Source organism: Sarcophilus harrisii, chromosome 2, assembly GCF_902635505.1.
Source record: "Sarcophilus harrisii chromosome 2, mSarHar1.11, whole genome shotgun sequence".
In the NCBI taxonomy this organism is placed as follows: domain Eukaryota; kingdom Metazoa; phylum Chordata; class Mammalia; order Dasyuromorphia; family Dasyuridae; genus Sarcophilus; species Sarcophilus harrisii.
This window is the reverse complement of record NC_045427.1, coordinates 657752995-657776822: the sequence shown is the minus strand read 5'-3', so window position 1 is coordinate 657776822 and position 23828 is coordinate 657752995. Positions and strand designations below refer to the sequence as shown.

Sequence of the window (23828 nt, the reverse complement as noted above, 5' to 3'; positions counted from 1 at the left end):
GCCCAAACAAGTATTCGTTGGCTCGGACTGGATCCTTTGGTGGGATGAGCTCAACAAGCCCCACAGGCATCCATCCTGCCTTGGTGACAACCTGGATCAAAGATGCTTGGACTACACCTGTGTCCTCTTGGTACAGAGGCAGCAAATGTGCAATTAGCAGCTGAAAGGAAGGACTGACCCTGGACCTAATTCACTGAGAATTCACTTGGAGGAACTTGCCTTCTTCGATGGTGTAACTGAAGGGCATGTGGGCAGATCTGTATTTTTAATTCACTTCAGGAGATAAATAGAACCTGCTTTGCCGGCCCAACTGCTGACCTTACTCATGAAGGATGTGGCACCTGATGTATTGAAGCATTTTAAAATAAATTAAATTTTGTTTCTAAATTAAATTATGTTCAATTAAGGGGAAGGGAAAAGGAAGGGGAACGGTCTCCAATCTCCTCCCTACCATGTCTCAAGCCTCAGAACACCATCGATTCAAAACAGAAAAACTCTTGTCTACCATAAAGCAAACCCCGTGTTCCTTTAGGAACTTAAAATGGTCATCTTTTTGAAAGGCAACTGGAAAAGAGAATAACAATATAGAAGCTTTGAAAATCAGAGAGACAATGTTTCCTCTTGACCTTCTCCTAGGTTCCTGGCAGGCCTACTGGAGACACACACAGAAATGGCACGAGTTAGGAAAAGTTGTGGCCACCACAGGCCAACTGGGGCAAATGGATCCTGCTTCTTAAATGAATAGAGAAAATTCCACGTAGACTTCCAAGAAGAGAACCACTATACATTGAAAGGGAAATCCTTCAACCCATCTCTAAAATGATTCGAAAATCAGACCTGGCTTGGCTCAAGAATTTGTCATTTTTCCTGCTAGTTCAAAGGCACACAGACCTTTGATACAAGTTTAGTGCGATGAACACAGTGGATGACCCCAAACAGGAACAGTGCAACAGAGAGTGGGACAAAATTTAAAGCTTTAAAGAAAAAATACATAACAAAGCACCTGCCTTACCTTTCCTCTAGTTTGGGTGCTTTGGGGCAAATTGTATCAAGTTCATTGGATGCTTCCAGTTCCTACAAGAGACCGAAAGGTAGTTAAAATAAACATGCCATCAGGAAGGAGGACCTGGCATTTACCTCCTTCCCCCACTCTCCCACTGACCGTCAAAGTCACTCCAAGTTCAAATACTGCCCATAAGTAACCCCTCATGCCCTTATTATCCTCAGGCCACGTGAGAAATAATCTCATTCTAGCACGCAGATGTTGATTGCCACTGATGGGAAGACACAGGGAACAAGCTCTCCCTCCCTTGCAACAGAGAGGAGCCAGACACGGCCACCAGCATGCCCCAGCCCCACGGTCAAGGGCACACCTCTCTGGAGGAATGGCCCTATGTCTCGATTTTAAAAGGCACCCAACAAAGCATCTTTTTTGAAAAAGAAATTTTGCAAAGCTCTAAGAACAAGAAGCCGATCTCTCAGGTTCCCACCTTAACGATATCAAGTCCTCCTATCAGCTCTCCAGACACATATAACTGAGGATAAGTGGGCCAATTGGAGTACGCTTTGAGTCCTTGGCGCACGTCTTCATCCGAAAAGATATCGAAACTGCTAAACTGAATATTATGCTTGTTAAGAATTTCCACCATCTGCTTGCTGAAGCCTGTATGCAGGAAGAAAAAAAAAAGCTTCCCTGAGATAAATTATAAATGTCTTAGTCATTTTATTTGTCTGCCACTTTCTAATGGTGAGATAATTAGGCCGCCTGATCTACTGGAAAAAGACCCAATAACGACCCTACCACAGGCGGGAAGACCATCTTCGTACCTGACCCCCAACCACAATGAATCCTCTCTAAAAGTCAAAGGGGGCGTTCAAAGAAGGGCATCTTCCTTCCAACTACAAGGGCACTGGAAGTGAGGGGTCAGTATCACAGAGATTCAGAGGTCTTGGTCCTTTCCAATAACTCCAGATGAACCCCTCTGGATCCACCTGGAAACACGGCAGCCTACCATGGAACGGGGCCTCCTTCTGCCCTATGATGCTAATCCCTGTCCCAACTCTTCAACTCCCAACTGCAGGGAGGAGGGAAAGGGGGCTGTTCTTCTAACCAGAACAATTCCAGAAACTTCCACTCTGAGATTCCACTCTTTGCAGTTCACTGCAAGTCGGCGCTGGCGGTCGACGGCGCCTCCTCCCTCTTCACGTCATAACAACCTGATGGGTTCATTTTTAAAACTACTTACGTTCCCCAAAGTACGTAATGTGATTTTTTACTGCACTTTGGTGACAATTTTTTATTATGTACTCTGATTTTATGATGCTTTTGTGACACATTTTGTTATATACTTTTCTGACATTACTTCCTTATTATAACATTAGTACTAAACAATAATAAGAGTGTGTGAACACTCGTCTTTTATAAGCCTATTAGTCTCGTCTAAAAAAAAGGCCATTTGTCTCTCCATGAGAATTCTAGGATGATTTCCCCTAGCAGTGTGTATCTCCCTGACTTTAAGAACTAGATTCGAACATAAAACAGTAATAGTTACACCTCGCTTTCCCTTCAAACTCTGTTAGGGACTTACTAGAAAGGAAACGCCACTGTGAACCCAAAGTGCCTCTAGATCAGGCAAGAGCCAGCGCTCCCCAAGTAGAAGTTGAAGTCCACGACAAGAATCGCCCAGACAGATTTCTGGGAAAAGGAGATCTCTGGCACAGTTTCCCTGATCTGCAGTTTGCTGGGAGGCGAAGCCCCAATATTTATTTGTGCAGCATCCGAGTCGCTTTCCCTCTAACCGCAATGTGAAGTTCACGTGCAGCCTGGAGTAAAGAACTGCTTCTGAAATTCCTCACTCATCGGGGAGTTCATTAGTAAACAGCTAACGGCTGATTGCTGATGGTTATTCTGTTGCCAATACAGTAACTCATTTCTACTGTAACAGGCTGAGGAAAAGCTTTATTTTTGCTGTAGGCAATTACATGTAGTCTGGAAGATTGATTGGGAGGGTTTCATTTTTAAGGGTTAAAGTAGCAGCCTGGAAATGTTATGCTTAGGGATAAAATAAGAAGGAGGCTTTATTCCTCTACCAAAAGACTTATGTAGACGCTGGGAAAAAAAAGCCCTCGCCTACAATCGGAATAATTACAGCTGGAAACACTGTGTTTTAACTGTGCATCCACAGACTCAATATTCAATTTAATTCATGATAGATGACATAAATAAACCAAAGCAAACTCAAGTTTAATCCTTAACAAAGACCCAAAACAGCTCGGCTCAGAAGGCGGCTGTCCAGAGGAAGGAAAGCTCAGCTCTGGAGGCAGTCTGTCCCGGGCAGGCCCTCGGTCGGATGGTCCAGGCACAGGGGAAACGCACCTCGGCTCACATCCTGACCAAGGGCTCTCTGTCCAAGAGGAAGCCAGCTAACGTGGGCACCTCAGATGCTTCAACAACCAGAGGCTCTGAAGAAGGGGTGCTCACTAAGACCATGTTCTTTCCTGCCATCTTCTCGTGTAAAGCCGGCTTCCCTTGTTGCCTTCAGGAGGCCGGGGCTTTTCCTTGATGGCCAAGGTCTTTCCCAGGCCGTCACTTCGACAGCACCAACATGACAACAGCCAGGATCGGCCCCTCCTCCCCCAGACCGCTGACCCTTCCCAGTCTATGTTCCCCTCAAAGCAGAGGTCTCTTCCTCCTCAAGACTCAATGGCTCCCTAGTGCCTGCACAATCTGGCCGGTCTATCATGCCGGCTGATCCCTCATCACCTTCTCACTCACTCTCTGGCCCAACACAACAAACTGTTTCCTGCCTCTGAGCTTTCCACAAGTTGGCTCTCCTTGAGCCAGGTCGGGGATGCCTTCTAACTAGTGCTGATAACCCCAGTTTGGGGGATCGTTCCTCCCGCCCTCCTCCCCAATTATTTTTATTCATCTTATATTCACTTATTTGGGAATACAAACAACCAAAGTTGTTCCCACGAGGGCAAAGCTATCATTCCCTTTTCTACTCTGTGAGCCCAGTTCACGGGAGGCATTCGGCACAGAAACCACTGTACAAGGCTCAAAAGCTTCACAGAAGCATTCAACTGGGCCAGGCGCTGGACTGAGGGCTGGGGACACAAAGAGAAAGGGCAGACGCAGCTGCCCAGGGGCCCCCTTCTGACAGGGGAGGTTTCAGAGGCAGGTGGAGGGAAGAAGTCCGCGGGAGGGCTGTGGCAAAGCAAAGCATTCGGGAAGAGCTCATCTTTAACAAGAAAAGCAGGATGGGAGGAGTTTAGATAGACTCTACACTGACCTGGCTTACCCAGACCTGCTTCTCAAAAGATCTGACAGTCTCTTCATTTGCCTTTTTTGTAGTAAGTAAAATGCAAAGGGAGGGGAAATCCCCCATACTGCATCATTAAAAGCCCAGTGAGGTTGCCAGAAGACAATCAACCACACAAATTAAAGGAGTCCTCCAGTGAAATGACCACCCCAATAAAGCAAGTTGTTCCCTACACCAGCACTGAAGCAGCAAAGACTCTGACCCTTAGAAACCCTCTCTGGAGGGCTGCAGCAGCAGCAGTGCAGGGGAAGGGAGGGAACAAACGCCCCAGCCACCAAGAGTTTGCCAAAGGACACACTCGGAGTGAGACGCCAAGCTGGGATCTGAATCCAGACCTGGTGACTTCAAAATCTGGGGCCTATGTCGCCTGTCTGTGGCAATGCTATAAGCACAGAAGCAAGTGATCACAAAGAAACAGCCCTGCTGCCTGGTGAAATCTCCAAAAAGGGGAGCAACCTGAAAAGAAACTGAGTGATGAAAGAGGACGGCCATCGATGCGCCAGCATATGCCACATTCCCCATGGGCTGCCTCTTAGGAGGTTAGAGTCACCCCAGGGAGGAGCAGGCACAACTGCCCCCCGTTCTTGCTCTGTCTTGAGAACAATCTCTGGGACTCAAGGAACCACCTCAAAAACACCAGAACAGACAGGATGGGGATTTTCCTTTTGGAGTCCTTGGTTGAATTTGTCTGAAGTTCCCATTAGACCTGCACAGATTTTAGGACTGAGGACCAGGCTCCCCTTTCTCCCCCCACCCCAAGCAGTGCACTGTCCTCCCTCCTAAAAGGCCAGGACTGGCTGAGAGGCCTTCTGAGGACCCGGCCTCCTCCAGAATCCATGAAGCTTCTTCTTCATCCACAGCACGGAGGGCCTGAGGCTACAAGCATTCTACAGGTCTGAAGGCCCTGTGAACAGCCTCTCTAGAACTTCAGAAAAGAACGTTGCCCTTTGCCTTTACCTTCGCCACATCCCCAGGCTTTGCTTTCAAGTACAACACAAAACCAAGGGTACAAGCCTTGTGCCCGCTCTAGCAGAGACAGCCCCAGGAGCATCATTCACACTCCGCCCTGGGGGGAGAGGGAGATGAGAAGACCCCGGCAGACACACTAAGTCGCACACAGATAATTCTTAGATGAAGGGAACTGCGGCCGCTGCATTGCTACTAGAACGTCCCAGTTAGGCCCTGAAGCCATCAGCTCTCACCAATGAGCAGAGCACAGTATAGACCTAGAGCCAAGCCCCTCTGGGACTGGAACTTGAACCCTAAGACAATTTCTAGCAATACCAAGGAAATCAGAGCCAAATATATATGGGGTCACCTTGAAGGCCCCCTGAGCAGCCCCTCATCGCCCTGGCACTTGCTGTCAGATTCCATCAGACACAGCTCAGAAACACTAATCCTTGGGACAGACAGGACAGGTCACCAAGAACCATGAGCCGGGGGGCACCCCCAGTACAGTATGTAAGCTCTATAGCTCCTCAAGAGAGTCAAGAAGGAAGACAAGAGGGGGCCAGGAGAGGCCGCCAGGAGCCACGTCCTCCACCCATCAGTCATGTCTACACTGACCTTCCCCCATGGAGCCCCTCGAGCTCTCACCAGACTCTGGCTGCGGTTCTAGGGGAGGAGCCCCCTCCCTCGGCAGCTGCCTTTGGCCCTGGCCCCCTGAGAAGATGCTCACCACAGCGGGGTTCTTGTGGAGACCCTTTCATGAAGAGCATGCACGGGGCGGCGTTGGTCAGCTTCTTCAGCCGCAGATTGAGGTCCTCCTTCGTGCGTTCACTGGAGGCCCGGGGAAGAGCACTGCTGGTGACGTGGCGCTCCACCTTCCTGGTCAGCTCAGGGGCGTGGGCGCCATCTAACCGATCCACTTTCTGCGAGTTCTGAAACCCAGGAGGAAGCAATGGCAGAGGAATATGTTCAGTCTCCCACAAAGGCACCCCAACCCCCACACCCAGGAACAAAACGGGGGCAGGACTCAGTGGAAGGAAAGGAAGAGGATCTCTTCGCCAAAAGGGCCAGGGCCGACTCCCACACGGAGAGGGGAAGATGGTTCCCCTCCATATAAAAGCCCACCAGAACGGCGGCTAACCTCAGAGGCTCCTCCGGACCGGGTGGCCAGACACAAAGCAAGCATTCCAAGAGTCGCGGCCCCTAGATTCCTGGCCACAAAGGTCCTGGTGGAACAAGGACAAGGGCATGGCCCCAAACCAAGCCCCCAGCTCCCAAGCTCAGGACCAGTGGGATGGGGTAGCCTCCCACAAAGGGGCCCCGGCAGCTCTTGTTGAGGAGGCAACCCCGGCCGGCCAAGATGGGGAGCTGGCTGACTCCACCACCAAGAGACGAGGTCCCTGCTCCCGAGGAGCATGAAGCCAAATGGGCAAAGGGGTGTCAGGCTCTCATTCCTCTTTGTCAGGGAGAAGTACCAGAAGCCGAAGGAGTGGGGAGGCAGATCCTCAAGCCTCAGTGCTCCACAGCCAAGCCAAGGAAGATGGAGGTTAGGGCTCGAGCTCAGGGTTCAGGGTGAAGAGAAGGGGAATGGAAAGGTTGGTCTACTCAACAGAGATCTCCTGGCTGTCTTTAGGCTCACCTTAAAGAACAGGAAGGTCGGGACAGAACTAATTTCATATTTCTCAGACACTTCAGGAACAGCTTCCGCTTCCAACTTGAAAAGAAGAAAAAACAGACTGGATCATCAGAGGGTTTTGTATCTCAATCTCACATGTAATGTCCTTTGAAGAATTTTATGTTTTAAAAGAGTTTGGTGCAAAAGTTTACGACACATTTACATTTAAATGAGACTCACTCGAAGGCGCGTGCACAGTGTCAAAACAGGTTCATAGGGTTTTATTTTGTTGCACATTTCAGAAGATGCCTGGAGGCTTTTGGTGCACTAGTGACCTAGTAAATTTTCAATCATATGCAGCTCCTACTATATTGAAATCCATAAATCACTGACCCCAGTTATGTCATGATTACAGTGCTTATTTTCTGCCCACAGCAATTCTTCCTGTTTGCTCTATTGACTAATTCCGAGAGGCAGTACATCATGACTGACAGCTGCGGCCTTCTGCAAATTATGAAGCAAAAGGAGTATTTCTCCAATAAACTATTGATGTCTGATACATTTTACTTTTAACTCCTGCAAGGCTGCTGGACAGTGAGCAGGGAACTTGCTGGGAAACCTATCTATGAGTCCATTCACATATTTAAATGTGGACTCAAAGAAAAAACAAGATGGCAGCATTATGATGGATAATTTCATTGAGGCCTTTGAACTATAATGCAATGCAATATCTGAAACGTGGCTGTGAAAACATATTTAGTACTAGAATTTCAAAATTAAAAATTAGAATTCAACTCCAGTAAACTACTTTCTGTGGAGGTTTATCAATGGTATGCTTTGAGACAAATTCAAGTACATTATATTTTTCCCTCAAAGGACTGTCAATTTAATATAAACTTTTTGAAACCAATAAGAGCCTGCATTAACATTATACCTGCAGGAAATAAAATTTATTGATAAATTATATTGTTAAAAGTTTTTTTTTAAACATACTTTTCCCCCCAAGAAGCTGACATTTCCAGGGGACTGAAAATACTATTTTTATCTAAATCTTTGATTATATTTCCTTTAACGAACCTTGACTATGTAATAGAGAAAGAAGAGTAATTTATCTTTTGTTTGTCTCTTTCACCTTGCACACTCCTGGGTTTTCTGACTCTTCTCTGCTTATTGTCTATTTGAGAGGCGTTTTTGAATCATCATTTGCAAAGCCCTTCTCTGTACAGCTTCATACTTCTAATAATCAAAATCCCAATATGAAAATTCTATCAACTTGACACCACCGATTCAAGTTGACTAATTACTAGAACTCTAAAAGGAGAGACTGCAGAAGCGCTAAGGATGGCAAAAAGGGCTGTTCCCAAAGAACTTGTGCTTAGGGAAATTTAGACAACATCCACTGTACACCAGCCTTGCTTTTGCCCACTTCAGGAGAACAATGAGTGGCTTCTACAGTGCGAGTTCTCCCTCTACAGCCATTTTCCCTCCATCCCTTTCATGGAAACTGAAAAGAATGACAAGATGCCACCCAAATGGCTTCTTCCAGCAAAGAGGCAACCCTAACTCCTTGATAAACAATCATCACATTCAGTTAAAAGTTACAAGTGATTTACAATGAAGAGGCTTTTCTTCACCTGAAAAGGCAGTCTCTAATCCAGTCCAAAATTACAATCAGCGCAACTATTAGAGAGACTGCAGGAAAACAGACACGGTTTCGCTGTTGGTGATGTGGATTGCTGCAAAAAAGGCTGGAACTCTGCCCCCAAAACTACTAAAATGTATATACCCCTTGACCCAGCAATACCACTACGGGTGTACCCACCAATGGACCCATACAACAGCTCTCCTCCTCCCCCCCAAAAAAATTATAGCAGTTTGGTTTTTGTTTTTCCTAACAGAGAAAGTACTCAAGCAGACAGTGAATAAGATAATGAACTTATAGAACATACATACAACAGAATATGATTAAACCACAAAATAAAAATGGGATGATTTAAGAGAAATTTGGACTTGTATGAACTAATGCAAAGTGAAGCAAGCAAAGCCAAGAAAAAGAAAGAGACAGTACTAACATCATGACCAACAATTAACTTTGAAATACTTAAAGGACAGTCATTGCAAGTTCCAACTATCCCAGGGCAGAGGTCTGATGGTCAGGAACATGATCTCCTACTTTGGCTCCAGGTACAGAAGGAGAAAGACATTTCTGGATCTGGCAAAGGTTTCGATCTGTTTTGCTCGACAATGTCCATTTGCTACAAGGATTGTGGTTTTTCTTTTTACTGAGAGGCCTCGGGGAGAAGGGTGCTAGCAACAAGATGGAAAAGACAAGAGTGAGTGAAGAAGTGTTTTTTAAAATGCAGAGACAAGAAATGAAAGAAGCTTAAAAGGAAGAAGATGCAAGGAGAAAAGCTTTGAAAGCAACTGGCTGTTATTTATTCCAAGCTTTTTTACTAAACAGTTTTGCCTTTCCCCTATAATCTCTTTGTGTCCCTCTCTTAGGTTTTCTCTAAATTCAGAATTTAAAAATCAATCTCAGCACACTGAGATACCCAAATGGTATGGTGGATGAAGCTGTGGATAGAGTCAGGAGAGCCTGAATTCAAATGTGGCGAGAGACAGGACCCTGGCCAGGAACCATTCCCGCCTCCGACTCAGTTTTCTCTCAGTCTCATTCTCCTAAGGTCCCTTAGTAATGAATTTATAATTTCCAGACATGAGGAAGGTCACATCCAAATCAAGATTCATATTTCAGAACAGGTACCAATAAACTGATTAGTTTCCAAGTCCTTTTTATGGCAGGAGGAACAGACCAAGTCAAACATATTCTCATGTGTTCATGACAAAGTGATTCACGCAAATTCTAATCGGGCACTAAAGCCAGCAGGGAGAGACTGCCCTACGGTTACACCAGTGCCTAACTTTATGCCTCCATGGCCTCAAAACCCACTGGGGGGCCACAAAGACCGACCCTGAGACTCTTTCAGAGCTTTAAACATTGTATCTTGATTGACTTGCTGAGTTTCCAATGTAACCTAATTTCTGTACCCTCTTTGTTCCACCGTTTCCTTGGAAAGCTTGCTAAGTTAAATAATGAAGAGTGATCCTTTAGACACTAATAAAATACAAAGAATCAAGGCTTTAGCACAAATTACAATCCACTAATTTTCTATTGTTGAAATAATCCCCCTTCAAGAGAATACCTTTATTTGGGAATCATTGCATTATTATGGAGTTTTCATCTCTAACTTTCTACATATTACTTTTTTCATTTTCATTTTTCTTGATTTATTTTCCTTTATATTGCTTCTATATTATAAATAATGGAAGCCAAAATAAAGTTTTTAATATAGTCACATAGTCAAAAAAACAATCTGCCTCCCACCTAAAAACAGAAAAAAAGAAAAGCAATGAGGAAATGCCCCCAATTCACTTCACCTTAAGAAGGTGACATTCTGCAGCAAGAAGCTCCTCTGCATCCCCTTAGAATGCAGCAAATGTGTTCACAAAGAAACATTTAAAAATAAAATCAATGATGTTAGGGAAGAGAAGCATTGCTTTCAATACCCAGGTTACCAAAATTCAGGCAAACCCCACTAAAACACCAAGGATACCCACAAATCAATAAGTACAAATATTTTTGCCTAGTTCATAAATAGCAAAAAATTTATAATTTTTCCAATGAATTAATCCTGGACTGTACTAAGTAGACATTTGTTTAGAATCACTTTTGCCAAACATTTCCTTATTTAACAAGGTTTCAATAATGAAAACCCCTTCAAAAAATAATTTTAACTCCAAGAAAGCTTTATGTCACATATCGCAATTACTTTCTTACTGTAATTGTTTAAAAAAATAAAATAAATTCCATTGTGGTATGTAAACAATAATTATATAGGAAAACCCTAAAGTCAGAAGCTAAATAAAAACAAAACTAAACATAAAATAGCCTGCTATAAAGCTAGAATGAGACATGATGGTGGCTTACTTCTATATGAAATAGGTGGTAAGTTTTTAAGTCTCTTCTTTATGGCCTTCTGCTTTCTCCAAGAGGGGTTTCACAAAATCCCACCCTAAGAGGAGCCTGGGACACTATGTCTGACAACTGTCTCCTAGATGACAGACATCCAGGTGGCTCACAAACATAACCCATCAAGAAAAAGGCCAGTGGTACCTCCCAAAGAGAAAATTTTTGGAGAGGGTCAAGATTTCTATTTCATACTGGAAGCCACAAAGGAACTGAGGGGACGGTTTTCTTAAGAACACTGACACGCTCACTTCTAGCTCTCTTATCCTTTCCTCTCCCACTTCTGTGTTAGCCCAGCAGCAGAGACAATGCAGCCATCCTGCAAAGGTAGGGATCTGTTTAAAGGAAAAGGGCCACAGAAGCACCAGTGCTTTTTGCACAAGCTCCTTTATGAAGATGGCGTCAGAGAGAGTGTGAGGGGAACGAAGCAGCAGCTAGTGGGACATTCCCAAGAAGCAAAAAGCAAAGGCTTTCCCCTCCATACTCTTACTCTTCCTCCCCAGATTCCGTTAGCATCTGCAGAAAACCAAGTCCTCCTCTCCATCTTGCCTAATGCCCAGAATGGCCCTTTGAACACCCTCAGCTCCCAAGGCACTGGCCAGCTGTCTGCTTCTGTGGCCCAATGGCAAGTCAAAGCAAAGAACTCATCATCCCCTAGAAGGGCTCTGCTTCTATGACCCCCAATTCTCAAGTTCTCTCCCAGATCTCTTGCCTTCCAAACTTAATCCTCTGTCCACTGCCTTCATCCCACTCTGTCCGACTGCTTCTCCCAGGCCAGCCCCTGACTCCATCCTCCTTTTCTTCTGTTCGTCTAGACACCACCACAAGCAACAGAGGACAGGGGACACCGTGCTCAACTGTAAATCAGAACATCGGGGTTCAGACCCATTTTTGACATTCATGAGCTGAGTGGCCACAAACAAGCCTCTTGTAACCTCAAAATCCAGGTTCTCAGAGACTTGGGGCTCAAAGAAGGGGCTCCACAAGCTCAAGAGACTAGAGTCCATGTCCTCTGCCCACCCTTGGCCCGGCCGGCCCCGCGGTGCCACTATTCCCTATGCCCAAGCTGCTGAATGGTGGAGGGGAGAGTCCTGCACCACAAAAACAAGCTCTCTTCTCAGCAGAAGCGCCTGCTCCACTCCTGCTTCCTCCCTAAGGGCCCGCCCCATCCTCTCTCACCTCCTATGCAATGGGAAGACCAAGGGCATCTCTGGGGCTGCTCATCCATTTCTCATCTCTTCTCCCCTCCTCCACCTTGGTAGCCTTCCACCTCACCAGGCTCACTTCTACCTGGCCTACCTCCTCTGATGACCCACCATCACTCCCCCATTTACCATCTCTCCCTTCTCCTTCCACTCTGAGGCCTACAAACACTCACAAATCCACTTCCCATTTAAAACAAAAACCCACCTTGACTTGGCCATAACAAAGCACATCTGCTCTAGCGGAAAGGACACCAGACTTGGAGCTGGACAAACAGTGGGTTCAGATTCCGTTTCAAACACAGCAAAACTACTTCAACTAATACTTTGTCTCAGTCTTCTCTAAAATAAATTGGGGATAAAAGAATCTGCAATGTCCACCTCAAAGAGCTGGTGAAAGGACGTGCTCGGTCAATGTCTAGGTTTTGCCAACATTCAAATACTGCACCCCAACTCGTTATCACTCACAGCCCTCGTCCCACGCCCGGCTCCAAGTTACAGCCAACCACCAAGAAAGAGCGGGGTCTAGTCACTGACTCCACTGCCTCACTGCCTCACTGCCCACTCCTTTTTAGGTCCCTGCTCTCAAGTTTCTGGGGGCAGCTGGGTGGTGCAGTGGATAGAGCAGGAGGAGCCAAGTCCAAATCCGACCTCAGACACACACGACCCTACTTTTTCATTTCCTCACCTGTAAAATGAACTGGCAAAAGATACGGCAACCCGTCTGTTAAGGACCATGCCTAAGTGCAAAAACCCCCATAACTGTGAATCATAACACACTTGAAGAAAAGGCAAAACAGTCCTTACTGCCACAGATGTTGCTTGTGAAATGGGAATGATATAAATGGGAGGCGGGAGGGAAGAGGAGAGAGGTCAGAGACTGCCCCTGCCTCTCAGTCTCCTTGCATCGTTATCATCCTCTCACAAGAAGGGATCTGTTCTGCTGGGCAGCCACTGGTTCCTGGAAACACCTCTCCATTCTCTCTCTCTTTTTTTTTTTTTTAATTTAATAGCCTTTTATTTACAGGTTATACATATGGGTAACTTTACAGCACTGACAATTGCCAAACCTCTTGTTCCAATTTTTCCCCTTACCCCCCACCCCCTCCCCGAGATGGCAGGATGATCAGTAGATGTTAAATATATTAATATAAATACAAAGTATACATGATCAAACCGCCATTTTGCTGTACAAAAAGAATCAGACTGAAATATTGTACAATTAGCCTGTGAAGGAAATCCAAAATGCAGGTGGGCAAAAATATAGGGATTGGGAATTCAATATAATGGTTTTTAGTCATCTCCCAGAGTTCCTTTGCTGGGCGTAGCTGGTTCAGTTCATTCCTGCTCCATTGGAAATGATTTGGTTGATCTCATTGCTGAGGATGGCCAAGTCCATCAGAATTGGTCATCATCTCCATTCTCTTTGCCAAGAAAACCCCAAATGAGGGAAGACGAGTCAAACGGGAATAAAATGACTTCACGGCTCAGGTTTCTGCTCCGCCAGTTCTACTGAAATTGTTCTTTTGAAGTTCCCAGTGCTCAGTCCTCTGGTCTTCCTGCCATCTCTCCACCTCTCGGTGCTCAGGCTCGTGGCTAGATCCTGCATTCTCATCCTTCAAAGGATCCCAGGGATGAAGGGAGCTCAGGGCGTCTGGGCTGGCTCAACTTGCAAGCAGGATCCCTTCTGCCTCCCCACACAAATGCTGTCAGCCTTCCAGGACAGTGCAGGCTGTTTCTCAGTATTAAATGGTCTCCCCCGACAGCCAGTCTCAATTGACCCCTCTGCAACTTCCTCCTCCGGCTCCTGGTTCAGCTAACCAGAAGGGAACCAAACCAGAAAAGTGCCTCCTGGAGCAGAGCCCATTGTCTCCCTTTCCCTGTAGCTGCAGTCCTTCACACATACAGTAACTGTGCTAATAGCTGCCTGCTGACCGACCGTCTGCTCTGGGGCAGACTCCACAAGGCCAGTTCCTCCCAGGCCTCCTATGGGCTGCCCAAGACCCATTCACATGTGGAGGGACTGCAGAGGTCAGGTGACCCCCACAGCCTGACTCAGGAAGAGCATTTCTTAAACCCAAGAGTCAAGCTTCCCCCTTGATCTCCACCATGTTGCCTCCCCTGCCTGACCTGACCTCGTGGCCACTCCCCTCGAGGGCTCCCTTCTGCTCCACCTCTGGGGTTCTCAGTTACTGGAGCCAAGGCCAAACCAAACAGCTCTGACACTGACCCGAGGGCACTGACTTCCAGCCCATCTCTCCACCTTCTTTACCATCTCAGCAGAAAGACCCGGCTGCATGTCCTGTAAACATCTAGGGAAACTGCACCCAAACATACCCGGCACAGAGAGCAAAAATGACGCTCTTGTGGCTTTTAGAGAACAACACTTCTGCTCCCTGAATCAGTTCAAGGTTTGACAAGGAACTGAAAGCAAACTGCCCAGTTCCGGTTGGTGGAGCCAACTGAAAATTTTTGAAATTAGATTTTTAAAAGGTCAGACAGAATGGGTCCTGACAATCCTGGAGCAGTCCCCCTCACACACAAGAGCACTGCTTCACACGCTTCTGCCTGAGGTTCCCCTGCCAGGTGCAGTCCCGGGCTCCCTCTCCCCACCTTCTCCCGGGCTAGCCGCACCCCTGCCAGAAGCGCAAGCTTCCTCAGACTGGAAAACCTGTCGGCCCAGTCGTGAGCTCCCTCAGGAGCTCCAGGGCCACTTGGCTCATGTGCTGCTAGATACTTGAACCACATGCTGGCAGCTCTCCACAAGTCCAAAACAAAATCCCGGCAGCACCTCCCCTCTACATGACCCCACCCCACCTTCTAAGGTCCCTTTTCCCCAGGGAGGGCCCACCATCCTTAGCCATCTAGCAAACACCCAGTGGGGATCCCGGCAGGGACCAAGCCCTGTTACAGCTGCCTCTGCGTCACTTCTTGGGGAACATACTGTCTGTAAGGACCAGATTGAGGTTTATGCCACAAGGAGGATTAGCCTTGTGCTGGCTGGAGGCAGAGCACAGCACTGGGGCACAAGTCACAGGGAAAGACCCCACAGTGCACAGGAGAGAGGGCTGCCTTGAAGAGTGGAGGAAAGCAGCTCAGGAGGACTCAGTTACCAGCCATGTGCCGCTTTCCAGGAGGGCCCTTCTGACCCACAAAGTCCGTCCTTGCTTCCCTGCCCTTGGGCACAGGCCCTGCAGACACAGAGGGCAGCTGCTGCTTCTCGGCAGATCTCATCTACCAGCCTGTACAGCTGGCATCCTGCCTTCATCTCTCCCCTCTTGATCCTGACCCTTTCCATCATCAAAAGAGCCCTCCTAAGAAAAAGATCTGAAGCCACTTTTTCATGACTATAGGTAGGTTTAATTTCTCCGTCTGGAAACTGCTTGTTCATATCCTATGGCTCACAACAGTACAGAATGACAAGTCAGGAGACACTTCGTTTTGATCTTGATCCCTGTGGCACTTGGCACAGCACAGGGCACCTAAAAGGCACCTCTCAATGTTTGTTGTACTGAACTTGGAGAGGAGATGCGGCCCAAGTCAGGTGTGCCAGAGTCCCGGAGGCACTTTTCTCTACCACTCGGTACGTGCTCCGCAAGCAGAACCAGTAGGTAAAACATCATCCTGGGTCCCTCGGAGGGTCTGTAGTTGTGCTACCAATGAGCCAGGGACAGCTATGAGAATCAAGCTCTACGTGAGAGGTTCCATTCATCTGGCTCTGTATTTGCAGATACATCCAACTCTCTCCCTTACCGTGTCTCTCCAAAATCAAGGGACAAAACTCTCCGGAAAGCCCGGGGCAGTCCCAGCATTACCCCTAAAACAGTGCTGGCTGTGATTTATTGGGTCACAGCTTTGAATGTGAGACTCAACAGCTCTCTTCAATGAGGCCAACATGTAGTTGTTTTACACCTGATCACTGTAAGCCATTTTCTTGCCACCTTAATGCAGTAACAGGACAGGCTCAAATCCACATTACCAACATACCCTTCACTCCTTTTCTATTTTATACAGACATTGCCAGCCAGAATGAGCACCACACACAGCTATTCCATACAAAACATTTTTTCCTAAAACTTGTAATATTATAAATCAATTAAAAAGAAAAGATTATATTCTATTAAGAAACGATCATGAATTGATGCTGAGTGCAGTGATAGAACCAAGAGAACATTGCGCAATATCAATTCTGATGGACGTGGCTCCTTTGAACAACGAGGTGATTCAGGCCAATTCCAATAGACTTGTGATGGAGAGAGCCATTTACATCCAGGGAGAGGGCTATTGGGGCTGAATGTAGATTACAACATAGTATTCTCACCTTTTTTGTTGTTTGCCGTCTTTTTTTTTTGTTTTTTGTTCTTATTTTTTTTTTTGATCTGATTTTTCTTGTGCAGCATAATAAATATGGAAATATGTTTAGAATTACATGTGTTTAACCTGTACTGGATTACTTGCTATCAAGGAGAGAGGAATGGGGGGAAGGGAGGGAGAAAATTTGGAACACAAATTTTTGCAAGAGTGAATGTTGATTATACTTTAACATATTTAACATGTATTGGTCAACCACATGGGGGAAGGGAATGGGGGAAAGAAGGGGAAAAATTGGAACAAAAGGTTTTGCAATTATCAATGCTGAAAAATTACTCATGCCTATATCTTGTAAATAAAAAGCTATAATTTAAAAAAAGAGTGAATATTGACCACTATCTTTATATGTATTTTGAAAATCAAAATCTATTACTAAAAAAAGACTATAAATCACTTAGATAAAAAATAGTCACTTAAGACTATATCTAAAGCCAACATCACTATGGTCCTCATGCCTATGGAGAGCCAAAAGGCACTTCCTCAATATCCCTTGAACTCTGTGCTATTATAAGACAACTAAAGACAAAATGCCAATTCCTGTCCCTCCAAGAGTCTTCCTGCTACCACAGTCAAAACTGAGGTCAAAGTCAAGGATCATTAAGACCCATGGGGCCTAAAACCTCAGGAGGACTTTTCTGAACAAGTAAAATCTGGGAGGATCATTTTCTCTCCTAAAAACAACCAGCTTCTTACTATGGGGAACTTAAACTGGAGGAGAGGAAAAGAAAAAGGGAAGAGGAAAAAGATTTCTCTCCCTCTCTATCCCTGGGGGAACTAAATCAAAAAAAGTACCACAAAAGAAATTCAAAGTTTAAAAAAAAACCACATATTGTCCATGAAACCAGATCCTAAATTAAACCTGGCATGAATCTTTCATGTGCAACCAGAACTACTGCAATGGCCCCTTACAATTTCTTCTCGACTGAGCTGGTCCCCACATCCTCACCAGAAAAATCTGTTCATATCTCCCAAATGGGCAAGGAAGCGAGCACACAGACAACCAGGAGCCCCCATTTGCGCGTAAGTCGCCGGACACTCCCGTTTTGAGTGACATCTCCATGAAGCCTCTGAGACAGCCATGAAGACAAAGGCTCTCTAGGTCACCACATACCAGCTACACTTGGCAGGTTGGTTCAGGTCACTTCTGAGCTAATGGGCAGAACATAAGCAGACCCACCATGTGCCCCTTTGGCTACATCCAGCCTAGTGGTCTTGGGTCAGTAATTGTCCATCTCCTTCCCTTCCGGTTCAGAACTCTGCTGAACAGATGTCCAAAATGAAGCTACTGACTTCAGATACTGGTAGACTTTCATCCTTGACTCCATGTCCGGGCCCCAGTCCAAATCATGCTTTTCATATCCAGAAGAGGGATTTCACTTTAAAGAGAATTCACCTGCTGCCAAGACCCATCAGCCTGTGCCCTGGGATGCAAAGTGGCTTTGTTTGTCACCTCATTTCAGCATCTTGCTTTTCTGTAGTATTAGGCCAGAGCATTACAAGCAGGAATAAATGCAACTGCAGTCAATGCAAAAAGAAATAAAATGAAAGAGATGGACTAGATAGTCTCTAAGGTCCTTTCCAGCTCAATGACTCTTCTTTCTTTTTTTTGCTTGAGGCAACTGGGGTTAAGTGACTTACTCAGAGTCACACAACTAGGAAGTGTTAAGGTTCTGAGGTCAGATTTGAACTCAGGTTCTCCTGACTTCAGGGCTGGTGCTCTACCCACTACGCCACCTTGCTGCCCCTGAATGACTCTTCTGAGGTGTTTTGTAAGCATCTGAATGAAAAGTGCTATCATCTCATTTCCCATTAATCCTCCAAAATGGGCAGAGGATATGTTTTAATTAAAATAAAATTTATCTTTTCAAAATCCAAGCATATTAGGTATCTATCAACTGAGGAGTAGCAGTGAGCAAACTTTAGCTTCCCTCACAATTTATATGTAGATTGCTGTAAGAAATATATCTCCATATAGCAATCTATGTATAAATTGCTTTAAGAAATGACAAGCAGGATTTCAGGAAAACCAGAAGAACACTGTACACATAACATCGAGGTTGTAATGATGGATCAACTGTGAAAAACTTAGCTCTTCTCAGCAACACAATGATCTAAGACAATTCTAAAGGATCCGCAATGAAAAGTGCCATCTTATGGACTGAGTGCAGACTGAAACATTCTTTTTTAACCTTTTCTTTTTCTTGTGTTTTCTTTTGCAGCATGGCTCATTTCTATATTATGTGGAAATATGTTTTGTACAACCTAACTCATGTAAGTGATATCAAATTCCTTGTCTTCTCAAGGAGAGAGAATGATCAGGAGAAACAGGGAATTTGGAACTCAACATTTTAACAATGAATGTTAAATTAAATTTTACATGTAATTAAGGAAAAATTTTACAGGATAAACATATATTGGGAAAAAAATCAAACCACATAAAGCAAAATATATTGCTAGTTATTTAAAATACTACTTTATCATTTATTCCAAAATGAAATTGCTTCAAGTCCACCAAAAGACTTTCAGAATAAAAATAAAAAATAGGAGCACCTAATCCAAAGACGGGTTCAAACCTGGCTCTGTTACTGACATTCGACGAGTCACTCAACCTGTGCTGGCCTCAGCCTTCTTATGTAAGAGAAGGCTGGACGAGAGCCCCGGATGATTCTAAGTCTGTGGTACTGCAAATGAAGCTATCACTGCCCTTCCCAAAAGATCACACGAAGCTCAGAAGGAATGTAATTTTGACTCATGCATGTTATGAGCTAGATCCCAGAATCCCTCAGAATCCCAGAAAGTCTCAAAAAGAGAGAATTGTTTGCAAATGACCTGAAGTAGCTAAAATGTTTAACTTTGTTTACTCGGCTCCTCCATCTGGGAAATGCAGATTCTCCCTCAAACACACTACCTTCCATTTGTTCAATGCCCCAGAACATCTCAGATCAAATCCAACCTCTACTACCTAATTCCACAAAGGCTACAATTTGTCCTTGAGAACTCCCGATCAATCAATAAATAAATAAATAAATAAGGCAAATGGAGAATTTCAGGAAAGTAGTGAATCATGAAAGGATTTCCCAAGTCACGGCACACCAAGCCAGGCCCCAACTACTGCCTGGTTCCCTTATCGGGAGCTCAGGTGACAAAAATGAAAATAAAGCCTTCACAAAGCCCTAAAGCACCTCACCAGCTTCAAATCTTACAGCTAGGGTGAGCAAGCATTGAGCAGGTAATTCTGTCTTCACTCTAAATAAATCATGGGGCAAGCAGCCAGTTACTTAAACCAGTAACATGATTCCCATCAAAACTGACTTCGAACAATTACCTTTATCTTGATTAATCCCAGGATTGAAACAATTAATCATTAATTTCACTTGTAATCATTATCTTTTAGCACAAGCTAAACAAGCAGTTATAATGTTACACCTTCTAGTATTATATCAGGCACTGTCGAGTTACGGCCTAAAGTCACATTAGCTCTTTTATTACCATTTTCCATATTCCTATCAAAACTTTTAAAAGCTCTCAGCTCTATAACTGGGCTGTCAAGTGTAGATTTGTATCAGCTGCAGAATTCAGTTTGTTCTTTAAAAAACCAAAAAATGTATATATATGGACACATGCATGCACGTTGTATACAATTCATAGATTGGCTGTTTCCATGCACAAAAAGGAAATCAGATAGGTGAGTGTGTATATGTGTGGTGAGTGCATGTGTAAAAGTGTGAGTGTGTGAGTGTGTGTGTGTGTGTGTGTGTGTGTGAACAAACATTAACTTTGTGCCAGACTCTGTGCTAAACACTGGGCTTACAAAAAGTGGCAAAAACAGTCTTGCCCCCAAGGAGTTTACAATCTAATAGGGGAGACAATAAGCAAATAAAGCAAGGTATACATGGGATAGAGAGAATTAATGGAGGGAAAGCACCAGAATTAGGAAGGATTAAGGGAGGTTGGCGGCAGAAGGTAGGCTTTTAGCTGGGATTTAAAGGAAGCCAGAGAGTGCAGTAGTCAAAGAGAAAGAGCATTCAGGCAGTTGGGAAGTAAAGCCTGGAAAGGGAAAGGGGGAAAGGCTATGAAGGTCTTTTATACCAGAGGGGGAGGAGGGAGGGGTGGGTTAGTGTCTATGTGGGGAGTTGTGAGGGGGGTAGAGGGTGGGAGTATTGGGGGGGAGGGAGTGTACATGAACTCTATACATGAAAATAGCTAAAACTGTCTACTCTCTCCCGCTCTATTTGGAAAGTCATGGAATCCACTGAATCCCAGAACCAAACGTTGACTGCTCTCTCCTTGGGCTGGGTCTGTCACCCACCAAAAATCCACTTCCAAGCCCCTCAAAATGGGGAGCAGGGGTCTCCAAATGCTTCGACCAGTAGCAATGACACTAACAATTACATTTTTTTTTCTATAAAGCCAAATCCTTGAGGGAAAATGAATTAAGATAACTCTCCCAAAGGCAGCACACCTTCACAAATGCTACTTGTGGGTTCTCCTTGGCCAATTCCGCCATGACGTCATTCATCTGTGCACACTGGGGAGCCCATGGGGCCCAGAAGTGGATGACAACCAGGGACCTGCAAACCAAAATAGAGATTTTTAAAATATGAATTAAAATGGTTTTTAAAGATATACTTCTCCAAATGCAGAAGCCTCACTCCACCAGCATTTGTTAAGCCCATGCTGACCCCCGGGAACATAAAGACAAAAGCCATTCTCAGTACAACTGGGGGGGGGGGGGGGGGGGGGTGACAGGGTTGGGGGGAGGGGAGGAAGAGAAGAGGTAAACAATTCTGTGCTGAAGAGCTAGGAAAGAAGTCCCAAGAAAAATTTTCAAGAAGCCCTGAGGCAGGAAGGTGGTTCATGAAAGGCTTCTTGTGGGAGGTGGGGTTTAACACCCATTTGAAGGGAGCCAGGGAGGCCAGGAAGAGAGGGGAGAGGATTCCAGGAAGGGGAGGCAGCCAGACAAGAGATCAAGTCTCTGGTTCCAAAACCACTGGAAGGCAGACTAAGGGTCTATCTGCCCAAGAGCTTAAGTGGGAGGGAGGAGACTCTGGAAGGATTATCCAGACCCTGGGGCATCACTGAGAAGCCCCACCCTGCAAAGGACACCTGAAGGTCAGAGTTCCCAATGGCTTTTTGGAAAGAAAAGGTGACCTTACTGCCTGTGCTGGGAGAGGACGCCCACCGGGCAGGCCCTGGGAGGCTGAGACAGTGGTTCCGGGGGAAACACTGTGACAGATGCTCGCCACAAATGAGAAACTGTTTCCATAAGAAGCCCCAAACTCTACATCCAGCCCAACCTAGGAACAGAGCCAGCCTCCAACATCCCCCCTGAAGAGGGCCCCCAAGAAGGGGGTGAAGGATCCTTTCCCCGGAGCCCGACTCCGAAAGGGAGAGGGGAGCTGCTGCTGGCACCCAAGGGCTTCCGTCACTTTATCACCGGCCTCAGCTTCCTCACTTTAAGAGGGGATTGGACAAGAGGCTTCTAAAGCCCTTCAAGTTTTCTTACTGATCCAAGAAGCACTTCCGGGGGCTGTGCTTAAAGCGATTCCGAAGTCGGTAATATAACTGAGAATGGTCTCCATTCCGACTCTGGTACTGGGAAATTCCCACTGCTGGAGCCTCTGGTCCCCAAAGCGGGGATAATACAGGCGCTGACCGTCCTGGAGACAAGCAAGCAGCGCTCTCAGCCCTCTCGGCAAAGGTCACCGGCGGGAAAACCTCCGGAAAAGCCTGGACTCACACGGAATAATGCGAAAAGGATTTTCTCAAGGCCTCGGATGCCATCTCCTCCTCTCCAAAGAACCACAGAGGCACCTGTTCCCCTGCCAAGTGCCCGCGCCCCAACGCACCAGTCCCGGTGGTTCAGGGAGGAGCAAAGGCCGCCCAGAGGAGTCCACCCAGCGCCGCTCACGGGGGACCCGCCCCGGCCCGGCCAAGCTGTGAAGCGGCTCCCAAAGGGCAGAGCATCCCAGCACCCCCGGAGGGGTCTGCAAGGCCCCGGCAGCTCCCAAAGGGCAGAGCATCCCAGCACCCCCCGAGGGGTCCGCAAGGCCCCCGCAGCTCCCAAAGGGCAGAGCATCCCCGCACCCCTGGGAGGGAGCTATGGGGTCCCAGAAGCTGGGCCAAGTGGACGCTGGCGGAGCCTCCTGAGCCCCGGGGTGACAGGGCGAACCCTGCCCACCGCCCTTGCCAGGCGCTCCCGGCTCCCCAGAGCCCCTGCCTGCAGCCATCGCCGGCTTCTCCCCTCCCTGGAGACCCGGGCTGCCTCCCCCCTGATGCCCACAGGCGGGGGCACGGGGGCCGGGAAGGTGAGAGCAGATGGGAGGTCTCAGCCCCGCCTTCTCGGACACCTTGCACCCCTCCCCCACGCAGAGCCAGACACTCCCCGGGGCCGCGGGGGGAGGGCGACGTGCCCTGGGCCCCCCCCCCCGGTCTCCAGCGCCCCAAGTCCCTGGGCCCCACGCGGGGGCTCCTGCCTCAGTTTCCTCGTCTGTAAGATGCGGGGGCGGACGCCCCCCACACCTTCTTCAGAGAAGAACCCCGCTCCCCTCCCCACGCGGGGCCCGGCCCGAGCACCCGGCCCTCCCCCGGGGGGAGCGCGCTCCCCGTCCCCGCTCGGGCCCGGGGCCATCGTACACCGCCTCGCCTGAGGGGGAGGGGCTGGGCCCAGGAAGCGGCGGGCTCCCGGCGCGGGCGGGCTTCGGCCGGCTCGGAGGACCGCCCGCCGGGGGCGCGCTCTAGGCCCGGGCCTCAGGGGCCTGCCCGGAGCTTCGGGCTCCCGCGGCCCCGCCCCCTCGCGGCCTCAGTTTCCCCCTCCGGGGAATGGGCCCCGGCCGGCCGCCCGTACCTGGCCCGGAGACGCAGCAGCTCATCGAACTGCTCGCGGGACGTGACCTCCAGCAAAGTCCCGGGCTGGACCCCGGCCTCGGGCCCCGGCCCGGCCCCGACCCCCGCCGCCGCCTCGGCTGCCGCCGCCGCCGCCCCGGACGCCATGCTGCCCACCGCCCGCGCGCCCCGACACCGCCGCCGTCAGGCAGGAGCAATGGAGCGCAGCCCGCGGCTCCGCCTCCGAGCAGGAGGCCGCGCCGAGCGCCGAGCGCCGACTGCGCAAGCGCGAAAGCAGGCTCCAGCAGCGCGAGAGCGCCGAGGCGGACACCCCGAGAGGCCACGCCCCCCGGCCCCAGCCGACGCTGGTATTGGATAAGCTAGAGGTAGACAGATAAGGCTCCGCCTCTTCCGCCTTCAAGACCCGCCCGGCCCGGCCCTCCCGCTTCAGGATAGGCCGTGATTGGGTCTCGGAGGTGGGACGAGAGGAAGGAAAAGAAGGTAGATCAAGAGGTCGA

General features: G+C 47.6%; 1 protein-coding gene across 1 annotated transcript in view; it reads right to left on the bottom strand.

Annotated features, from left to right (window-relative positions):
* The window catches only part of GLRX3 (glutaredoxin 3), a 31197-nt gene extending 7704 nt beyond the window's left edge, over window positions 1-23493 (bottom strand). Inside the window, exons 1-6 of the mRNA XM_031957041.1 lie at window positions 23333-23493; window positions 20948-21056; window positions 6910-6984; window positions 6001-6202; window positions 1491-1663; window positions 1013-1074 (exon numbers count right to left, since the gene is read on the bottom strand). Coding sequence (XP_031812901.1) covers window positions 1013-1074; window positions 1491-1663; window positions 6001-6202; window positions 6910-6984; window positions 20948-21056; window positions 23333-23478 — 767 coding nt within the window. The 5' untranslated portion in view covers window positions 23479-23493. The remainder of the gene's footprint in view (window positions 1-1012; window positions 1075-1490; window positions 1664-6000; window positions 6203-6909; window positions 6985-20947; window positions 21057-23332) is intronic.
* Between the last annotated feature and the right edge of the window lie 335 nt (window positions 23494-23828).